This window comes from Mesoplodon mirus (genome assembly GCF_964341445.2).
Source record: "Mesoplodon mirus genome assembly, chromosome: 16".
Classification (NCBI taxonomy): Eukaryota; Metazoa; Chordata; class Mammalia; order Artiodactyla; family Ziphiidae; genus Mesoplodon; species Mesoplodon mirus.
Genome location: NC_138992.1, coordinates 16,275,988 through 16,287,538, shown reverse-complemented (window position 1 = coordinate 16,287,538; position 11,551 = coordinate 16,275,988). Strand labels below are relative to the sequence as shown.

Genomic DNA, 11,551 nt, shown 5'->3' with positions numbered 1-11,551 from the left:
CTGCAGAAATACAAAGGATCATGAGAGATTACTACAAGCGGCTATAGGCCAATAAAATAGACAACCTGGAAGAAATGGACAAATTCTTAGAAAAGCACAACCTTCTGAGACTGAACCAGGAAGAAATAGAGAATATAAACAGACCAATCACAAGCACTGAGATTGAAATTGTGATTTAAAACCTCCCAGCAAACAAAAGCCCAGGACCAGACGGCTTCACGGGCAAATTCTTTCAAACACTTAGAGAAGAGCTATCACCTATCCTTCTCAAACTCTTCCAAAATATAGCAGAGGGAAGAACACTCCCAAACTCATTCTACGAGGCCACCATCACCCTGATACCAAAACCAGACAAAGATGTCACAAAATAAGAAAACTACAGGCCAGTGTCACTGATGAACATAGATGGAAATATCCTCAACAAAATACTAGCAAACAGAATCCAACAGCACATTGAAAGGATCATACAGCATGATCAAGTGGCGTTTACCCCAGGAATGCAAGGATTCTTCAATATATGTAAATCAATCAATGTGATACACCATACTAACAAATTGAAGTATAAAAACCATATGATCATCTCAACAGATGCAGAAGAAGCTTTCATCAAAATTCAACACCCATTTATGATTAAAAAACCCTCCAGACAGTAGGCATAGAGGGAACTTACCTCAACATAATAAAGGCCAGTCCCTACTGCAGAGCTACTGCTAGAAAAGCGACTTAAAGGGCCCACGTGCCACAGCCCCCTTGGCCCGCCATGCTGTTGCCTGTGCTGCTGCTGTTCCACCTTCTTGGCCCAGCCACCGCTGAACCCGCCATTTACTTCAAGGAGCAGTTTCTGGATGGAAATGGGTGGACTGAGCGCTGGATCGAATCCAAACACAAATCGATTTTGGCAAATTTGTTCTCAGTTCCGGTAAGTTCTATGGTGACCAGGAGAAAGATAAAGGGCTGCAGACAAGCCAGGGTGCCCAGTTTTACACTCTGTCGGCCAGATTCGAGCCCTTCAGCAATAAGGGTCATACACTGGTGGTGCAGTTCACCGTGAAACGCGAACGGAACATCGACTGTGGGGGTGGCTACATGAAGCTATTTCCAGATGGTCTGAACCAGACAGACATGCGTGGAGACTCCAAATACAACATCATGTTTGGCCCGGACATCTGTGGCCCTGGTACCAAGAAGGTTCATGTCATCTTCAACTACAAGGGCAAGAACGTGCTGATCAACAAGGATATCCGTTGCAAAGACGATGAATTCACACACCTTTACATGTTGATTGTGTGGCCTGATAATACCTATGAGATAAAGATTGACAACAGCCAGGTTGAGTCAGGCTCCTTGGAGGATGATTGGGATTTCTTGACCCCCAAAAAGATAAAGGATCCTGATGCTGCAAAGCCTGAAGACTGGGACGAGTCAGCCAAGATTGATGACCCTACAGACTCCAAGCCTGAGGACTGGGACAAGCCTGAGCACATTCCTGACCCTGATGCTAAGAAGCCCAAGGACTGGGATGAAGAGATGGATGGAGAATGGGAACCAACAGTGATTCAGAACCCAGAGTACAAGGGTGAGTGGAAGTCCCAGCAGATTGACAACCCAGATTACTAGGGCATTTGGATCCACCCAGAGATCGACAACCCTGAGTATTCCACTGATAGCAACATCTATGCCTATGAAAACTTTGCTGTACTGGGCTTGGATCTCTGGCAGGTCAAGTCTTGCACCATCTTTGACAACTTCCTCATCACCAACAATGAGGCATATGCTGAGGCTCATACTGAGAATGTAAGAACTACAAACGAAATTTCTATTAAATTAAGTTTTGTGTCTTCAAAAAATAAAATAAAGTATAAAAATAAAAACATAATAAAGGCCATATATAACAAACCCAGAGCCAACATCATTCTCAATGGTGAAAAACTGAAACCATTTCCACTAAGATCAGGAACAAGACAAGGTTGCCCACTCTCACCACTATTATTCAACATAATATTGGAAGTTTTAGCCACAGCAATAAGAGAAGAAAAAGAAATAAAAGGAATCCAAATCAGAAAAGAAGTAAAACCATCACTGTTTGCAGATGACATGATACTATACATAGAGAATCCTAAAGGTGTTACCAGAAAACTACTAGAGCTAATCTATGAATTTGGTAAAGTACCAGGATACAAAATTATTGCACAGAAATCTCTTGCATTCCTATACACTAATGATGAAAAATCTGAAAGAGAAATGAAGGAAACACTCCCATTTTCCATTGCAACAAAAAGAATAAAATACCTAGGAATAAACCTACCTAAGGAGACAAAAGACCTGTATGCAGAAAACTATAAGACACTGATGAAAGAAATTAAAGATGATAAAAACAGATGGAGAGGTATACCATGTTCTTGGATTGGAGGAATCAACATTGTGAAAATGACTATACTACCCAAAGCAATCTACAGATTCCATGCAATCCCTATCAAACTACCAATGGCATTTTTCACAGAACTAGAACAAAAAATTTCACAATTTGTATGGAAACACAAAAGACCCCGAATAACCAAAGCAATCTTGAGAAAGAAAAACAGAGCTGGAGGAATCAGGCTCCTGGACTTCAGACTATACTACAAAGCTACAGGAATCAAGACAGTATGGTACTGGCACAAAAACAGAAATATAGATCAATGGAACAGGATAGAAAGCCCACAGATAAACCCACACACATATGGTCAACTTATCTTTGATAAAGGAGGTAAGAATATACAATGGAGAGAAGACAGCCTCTTCAATAAGTGGTGCAGGAAACTGGACAGCTACCTGTAAAAGAATGAAATTAGAACACTCCCTAACACCATACACAAATATAAACTCACAATGGATTAAAGACCTAAATGTAAGGCCAGACACTATAAAACTCTTAGAGGAAAACATAGGCAGAACACTCTATGACATAAATCACAGCAAGATCCTTTTTGACCCACCTCCCAGAGAAATGGAAATAAAAACAAAAATAAACAAATGGACCTAATGAAACTTAAAAGCTTTTGCACAGCAAAGGAAACCATAAGCAGGATGAAAAGACAACCCTCAGAATGGGAGAAAATATTTGCAAATGAAGCAACTGACAAAGGATTAATCTCCAAAATTTACAAGCAGCTCATGCAGCTCAATATCAAAAAAAAAATCAACTCAATCCAAAAATGGGAAGAAGACCTAAATAGACATTTCTCCAAAGAAGATATACAGATTGCCAACAAACACATGAAAGGATGCTCAACATCATTAATCATTAGAGAAATGCAAATCAAAACTACAATGAGGTATCACCTCACACTGGTCAGAATGGCCATCATCAAAAAAAATCTACAAACAATAAATGCTGGAGAGGGTGTGGAGAAAAGGGAACCCTCCTGCATTGTTGGTGGGAATGTAAATTGATACAGCCACTATGGAGAACAGTATGGAGGTTCCTTAAAAAACTAAAAATAGAACTACCATACGACCCAGCAATCCCACTACTGGGCATATACCCTGAGAAAACCATAATTCAAAAAGAGTCACATACCACAATGTTCATTGCAGCTCTATTTACAATAGCCAGGACATGGAAGCAACCTAAGTGTCCATCGACAGGTGAATGAATATAGAAGACGTGGCACATATATATAATGAAATATTACTCAGCCATAAAAATTAACGAAATTCAGTTATTTGTAATGAGGTAGATGGACCTAGAGTCTGTCATAACAGAGTGAAGTAAGTCAGAAAGAGAAAAACAAATATGGTATGCTAACACATATATATGGAATCTAAAAAAAAAAATGGTTCTGAAGAACCTAGGGGCAGGACAGGAATAAAGATGCAGATGTAGAGAATGGACTTGAGGACACAGGGAGGGGGAAGAGTAAGCTGGGACGAAGTGAGAGAGTGACATTTACACTACCAAATGTAAAATAGATAGCTAGTGGGAAGCAGCCGCATAACACAGGGAGATTAGCTCAGTGCTTTGTGTCCAACTAGAGGGGTGGGATAGGCAGGGTGGGAGGGAGATGTAAGAGGGAGGAGATATGGGTATATATGTATACATACAGCTGATTCATTTTGTTATATAGCAGAAACTAACACACCACTATAAAACAATTATACCCAATAAAGATGTTTTAAAAATAAATTAAAAAATGAAAGCACAAAAATAAGCCCATACAATTAGGGTCAGTTAATCTACGCCAAAGGAAGCAAGAATATACAGTGGAGAAAAGACGGTCTCCCCAGTAAGTGGTGCTGGGAAAACTGGACAGCTACATGTAAAAGAATGAAATTAGAACATTCTCTAACACCATATACAAAAATAAACTCAAAATGGATTCAAGACCTAAATGTAAGACCAGAGTCTATAAAGCTCCTAGAGGAAAATATAGGCAGAACACTCTGATATAAATCACAGCAATATTTTTTTGGATCCATTTCCTAAGTAATGGAAATACAAACAAAAATAAGCAAATGGACCTAATTAAACTTAAAATGTTTTGCACAGCAAAGGAAACGATAAACAACATGAAAAGACAACCTATGGACTGAGAGAAAATATTTGCAAGCAATGCTACCAACAAGGGATTAATTTCCAAAATATACAAACAGCTCATACAGCTTAATATCAAAAACCTAACAACCCAATCAAAAAATGGGTAGAAGACCTAAATAGATATTTCCCCAAAGAAGACATACAGATGGCCAATAGGCACATAAAAAAATGTTCAATATCGCTAATTATTAGAGAAATACAGACCAAAACTATGATGAGGTATTACCTCACACCAGTCAGAATGGCCATCGTTAATAAGTCTACAAATAATAAATGCTGGAGAGGGTGTGGAGAAAAAGGAACCCTCCTACACTGTTGGTGGGAATATAAATTGGTACAGCCACTATGGAGAACAGTATGGAGGTTCCTTAAAAAACAAAAAAATAGAGTTACCATATGATCCTGCAATCCCACTCCTGGGCAAATATCTGGAGAAAATTCTAATTCAAAAAGATACATGCACCCCAATGTTCACTGCAGCACTGCTCACAATAGCCAAGACATGGAAGTAAACTGAATGTCCATCAACAGAAGAATGGATAAAGAAGATGTAGTATATATACAATGAAATATTACTCAGCCATAATAAAGAATGAAATAATGCCATTTGCAGCAACATGGGTGGACCTAGAGATTATCATATTAAGTGAAGTAAGTCAGAGAAAGACAAATATCCTATGATATCACTTATAGGTGGAATCTTAAAAAAATGATATAAATGAACTTATTTACAAAATAGAAATAGACTCAAAGACATAGGAAACAAACTTATGGCTACCAAAGGGGATAGCAGAGAGTGGGGGGGAGGGGAGATAAATTAGAAGTTTGGGATTAACATATACACTCTACTATATAGTAAATAGGTAAACAAGGACCTACTGCATAGTACACGAAACTATACTCAATATCTTGTAATAACCTATAAAGGAAAAGAATCTGAAAAATATATATATATGTGTGTGTGTATATATATATATGAATCACTCTGCCATACACTCAAAACTAACACAACACTGTAAATTAACTATACTTCAACTAAAAAACAAAAAAAAAAACAGGGCTGGAGGGGAAAAAAAGCCTCTCACAGCCATCTCAGTCTTTGTATTACCACTGCCAGCTGCTCTTTCTACTGAAAAATCAGGGGGAAAAAATATAGTTTTAACACTAAAAAAGTGCCAGGAAATTTTTATAAGTTCAGCTATCAACCCCCCCTGGAAAGAGGTAAATTCTGTCACCTTTCTTCCGGGCAATATTAATATTTTACCTTTTGAAACCAAAGTCCTTGAGCACAGCTGTTGTCCTCCACTGTTTCTCTAAGCACCTCTCCAGTGCACATGGAGGACAACCCTTTAACCCTCACCCCCTCCCAACCATCCTTTGTCCACTTCTGCTTACTTGATATACACCAGTCTCCTCTGGCTGCCATCCAACTGTAGGGCTTCAAAGCTTAACATGAAATTCCCCCACGTTATCAAGCCCCACTCCCTCCACCGGACTCCATGCATCAAGTCCTTTAATCACTTACTCTAATTCCCCTTATCTACACCTGCCTCACACTAATCCAGTATCTCTGTGGAACAATTAGGCTTCCAAATAGAGGCAATTTCTTCCACTGCCCATTCTTCCCATAGCCAATGGACTGATAGAGTCATAAAATAGGGCAGAGATCACAGAGTTCATCCAGAACACTGGTTTTCAGAGTATTTTTTTTTAAACCTGAACATTTTTTTCATCTAAAATTTTCGGGGAAGCCAAATATGCAAAGCAGATAAAGGTAGAGCCACTCGAAATGGGAGTGAGTTTGGAGGGAACCCAGAGATCTGCCTAATCTTGCTCCCCACGCCTCAGCAGTTTTAAGGGACCCCCCCAGAAAGCCAAGGCTCAAAGTCTCCACATGTGCTCTTCCTTCTTCCTTCTGCCAGAAGGCTGCGTCCCCCAGGTGTTTGCATGGATCATCCCCTCACTCCAATCAAGTTCCTAAACAAATGCCACTTGTCATGAGGGGCCTTTACTGGTCACTTATCTAAAGTACCCCCCCCAAGTCTTCTTTCAGGCTGCCTTAGTCTTGTGTTAGTCCAGGTCCTCTAGGAAAAAGATGCCAAGATGGGACAAGAAATGCACAATTTTATCAGGGAAAACATGAGAAAGTGAAAGGAGGCACAGTAAGTCCCCTGTACACGAACGATTTTCATTCCGAGCGCGTTCGTAAGCCCAATTTGCTCGTAAGTCCAACAAATTTAGCCTAGGTACCCAACTAACACAATCGGCTATATGGTACTGTACTGTAGTAGGTTTATAATACTTTTCACACAAATAATACATAAAAAACAAACACACACAAAAAATAAAGAAAACATTTTTAATCTTACAGTAGAGTACCTTGAAAAGTACAGTAGTACGGTACAACAGCTGGCATACAGGGGCTGGCATTGAGTGAAGAGGCAAGAAGAGTTACGGACTGGAGGAGGGAGAGGAGGTGGGAGATGGTAGAGCTGAAGGATCCTCAGCAATAGGAGATGGAGGGCAAGCTGCAATTTCACCCATGCCTGACGCTGATGGAACACATGATCGCAGCTTTTTTTTTTCTTTCTTTTTTTTTTTTTTTGCGGAACGCGGGCCTCGCACTGTTGTGGCCTCTCCCGTTGTGGAGCACAGGCTCCGGACACGCAGGCCCAGCAGCCATGGCTCACGGGCCCAGCCGCTCTGCGGCATGTGGGATCTTCCCAGACCGGGGCACAAACCCGTGTCCCCTGCATCGGCAGGTGGACTCTCAACCACTGCGCCACCAGGGGAGCCCACATGATCGCATCTTTGAAAGTTTGCAGCTTGAAGGTTCATATGTAGGGGACTTACTGTAACTGGGATGGGCTGGAAGAGCTGCAATGAAGGTCTGCTCCTGAGTGAAGGAGAGAGGGAAGGAAGGAAGGAAGGGAGGGGGGAAGGAAGGGAGGGAGGGAGGGAGGGAGGGGAGGGGGGAGGGTCTTAGACTACAACACACTTCTAAGAAAATTTCCACAAGATCTTCAGAGAGTACTCAAGCTAAAGCTCCCCATCAATGAGCCCTGCATCCATCTTAATGTCCCTGCCATGCTCAGTTATTGGCAGACAGCAGACCCTGTGAAGCAGGGTCCCAGGCAGCACAGCAGTGGATTTCAAAACGTGGCTGCTGGAGCTCTCAGTCACTCACACACCCTGCAGAAGGAGATCTGAAAGGCCCAGTCTCATGGCCACTGCAATTTTTCTTCATAGCACTATCACTTTCTGATATTGTATTTAGTATTTATTTGGCTATTGTTGTCATCTCTGTGACACCAGGGACATGCTTGGCTTGTTCACCACTGTATCCTCAGAAAAATTCCTGGTAGAAAGTGCTCAACAAATATGTGTTGAATGGATGGATGTGTGGGTGGGTCAGTAGATGGATGGATGGACAGATGACATGGGCTGCAAAGGAGCTATAACATGAAGGGAATAGTATAAAGATCTCAAAGTCCTGTTGTTAATGAAAGAGGAAACAAAAAGTATCTTTCCGCCCTGAATTACATGGGGTATGGGAGAAAAAGCAGACTGAAATCGAGGGGGCTTCAAGAATATTGTTTCCTTAGAGAAGAGACACGATTCAGGGAAAACTGAGGGGAACTCAGCCAAGAGTTTGAGGATATAGGGGAGTTTGTTGGCCACGGGTTGTAATTCATCAAAGCTGAAGACTTAACTTTTCTGAAACCAAATGGTAAAAAACTGGTGACCCTGAAAAAAAATGGAAATATAATCTAACCTCCTCTCCTTAGAAAATACACACACCCACACATACTCAGACACGGCTTCTTGTGTGTCGGGGTCATTAATGATCTAGGAATAATGTCATCACCATAGCAGCCTCCACGCTCACCCTCACTCAAACTCTCCACCTTAACAACACTGTTATATAAGGCACTTTCCTGGCTGCAGAAGTTGCAGACTCTGAGACTCTGGATTACAAGAAGATCTGACTCCACTATCTAAAATTCAGAGCCAAGAAGATCTGAAGTAATTAGGACTTAAGTTAGCATGGATGGATGTGGAAATGAGAAACGGGAAATGGCTTCTCTGTGAGTCAACGTTGAAATCTAAAGTGACATTTCTCCCTTACAAGTAAGAACAAAACAGCCCAAAGAATGTCTGCTCTTAGTTTACAGGAGTTTCCAAAATACATGGGCTCCCTCTGATACAATGAGTTTAAATGACTTGTATAACAAACCATAAAATTAAATGTATGTACTTAGAGAACTGGGGCTGCCAAATGGATTCTCCAAAGTAATTGTGCCTTTTTGATTTGCGGCGCCATTTTTAGCCAAAGCTAGTGTAATGCTCTAAACATTTTAATAAAAATGGAATCTCACAAGCCTCCAAGTAGCTAAGGGCAACCTTCAACTTTTAGTGACAGAGTTTAGGCAGTTGCTAAGGATCAAGAGAAGTCCAAGGCGTTTGATGGATTTGATTATGAAAGTGGCTTTCACTTCTGTCTCACTGAGCCCTGGGGACAGGGTCAGAAAAGGGGCCTTAGGGACAACAACAGGACATGAGAGAGGCCCAGCATGGAGGAGGGGGATGCAAGCACCCAGCACCTCTTTCCTCCTCCAACCAATGCAACTTTCATCTGATATACGTGTTAGGCTTTGCAGTAAGCTTTCATAAGGTCTGAATAAACAATTTGAATAGTACTAGTCAATTCCACTGAGATGACCTTATACTTGTAACAGATCCTTCATTCCCTTAAATCCCCAGGGGACTACCCATATATGATTCACTGACATTTCCACTCCCCAACACTCAGGGGCTATCTCCTAAATGGGACAGACATTGGCACACACTGTTTACTGCAGTTCCTAGTGGGAAAATTATGGAAAAATAAATACTTTGATGAACATCACACATCGATGGACCTAGAGATTATCACACTAAGCAAAGTAAGTCAGAAAGAGAAAGACAAACACTGTATAATATCACTTATATTTGGAATCTAACATATGACACAAATGAACATATCTACGAAAGAGTAACAGACTCACAGGCATAGAGAACAGACTTGTAGTTGCCAAGGTCGGTGGGGGGGGATACTGGAGGAGGGAAGGATTGGGAGTTTGGGATTAGCAGATGCAAACTATTATACATAGGATATATAAACAACAAGGTCCTACTGTATAGCACAGGGAACTATATTCAATATCCTGTGATAAATCATAATGGAAAAGAATATGAAAAAGAATATATATATGTGTAACTGAGTCACCCAACATTGTAAATCAGCTATACTTCAATAAAAAAATTTTTTAATTTACTGAGTTCCTACTCTGTGTTAGATATCAGTGATAAAAATATGAGTGTGAGATCATCCTTCTCCACAAATAACTTACAGAATAATAGAAAAGAAAAGCACAAAGGCAGTGTGAACATAATATGTTGACTCATTTAGAATGTTTTCACCTGCAGGTGACAGAATAGCCCCTAAAATGTGACTTAGGCAACAGTTTGTTATTACTATATCTCACATACCAAAAAGTCTGAAAGATAAGTTCCCAAGTTGGTTCAGCAGCTCAGGGATTGCAGGGATCTGCTTCACCCTCTCCGTGACTCTCTTGGCTTTATCCTCATAGTCGCAAGATGGCTGCTGCAGCTCCAAACATCATTCCTCATAGAACTATAATAAATGGAAGAAATGAAAAGGAAGGGCGTTCTCTGCATCGCTTCTTCGTTGCCATGGAAGTAAATTTTTCCCAAGAGTCCATTAGTTGATTTCCCATCCAAGCCCTCTGAGCAGGACTGGATCACATCCCAGACCTTAGCTGCAAGGCAAACTGGGAAAGAGTATCAGGTTTTTTCAGACTTTGTTGAGAGAGGCAAATTCTGCCAGCAAGTAAACGGGAGAAGCGATGGTTGTGAGGAAGCAATCAACAAGGTCTGGCATACATATCGGATGCAGTGACAGAGAAGAATATGGCCAGCTGTAAAAGCATGGAGGAAGGACAAATGTCTTGTCAAGAGGAGGATCCCTGGAGCTGATAACACATGAGATGAATATTGAAGAACAAGTTGGATTTAGCAAGATGAAGATGATGATAGAAGGAGGGGGTGGAATGAGGATCCAGTGAAAGGAACAGCATAAGCAAATGCATGGGTCAGTGAAAAAAATGTTGGTACCAGTTTAGTATTACCAGAGCATCTAATGGCAGGAAACATGTCCTGGGAATTGTCAGTGGCTTGACTGCGGAATTGTCAGCGGCTTGACTGCAAACGCCTCCTGGACTGTGTGCAGGAGCTTGAACTTGCAACATAGGCCAGACATTGCAAACTCAGAGCTCAGAGGCCAAAGCCAACCTTCAGATGTGTTGTGTTTGACAGGCACACAGTGTTTGCATTCTGAATACACTGATAAATGCCCTGGCTGGAGGCAGGGCACTTATCTCCAGATGAACCTCTTTCTACTGTATTCCACCTGGCCTGCTTCCCTTATTTACATCATCTGCCTGTCCCCTCAAGACGTTTGAGTTTGCCTCCCCTGAGTAGGCTCTGGGGAGCCATTAAAAGATATTAAACAGGGGAATAGCACTGCCAGTTGTACGTCTTATATTAATCCCTCTGGCCGCAGAGTGGAGAAGTTGTAGATGTGAGGACCACACTGGAAATAGGAAGATGGTGGAAGGCATAGTTTTCAAAACTCTTGGTTGCAAGTGTCAGAAACACAACTCAAACCTGCTTTTAAAAACGGATATATTTGTTCATATACCTTTAGAATCCAGGATTAATTTCAGCTTCATATATGGCTAGATCCAGGAGCAACATGATGACAACATGTTTCTCCATGCTGCTTTCCCATGTTCTGACTGTATTCTCAGACTAGCTCTCTGCTCCTAGAGAAAATAGTCATTGGCAGCTCCAGACTGACGTGATTTTTAAAGCCAATTGTCTCCAAGAAAGGAGAATTTGGCTTCCTGATAA

At 41.2% G+C, this 11,551-nt stretch overlaps 1 protein-coding gene across 1 annotated transcript; it reads left to right on the top strand.

The window, feature by feature from the left end:
* Positions 1–760: 760 nt before the first annotated feature.
* On the top strand, positions 761–10,889 carry LOC309791972 (calreticulin-like; the record flags this gene model as incomplete). The annotated part of the gene is given in 4 exon segments (XM_082601194.1): positions 761–887; positions 890–1,614; positions 1,618–2,445; positions 10,833–10,889. Coding segments are annotated over 4 exon segments (1,737 nt in total).
* Between the last annotated feature and the right edge of the window lie 662 nt (positions 10,890–11,551).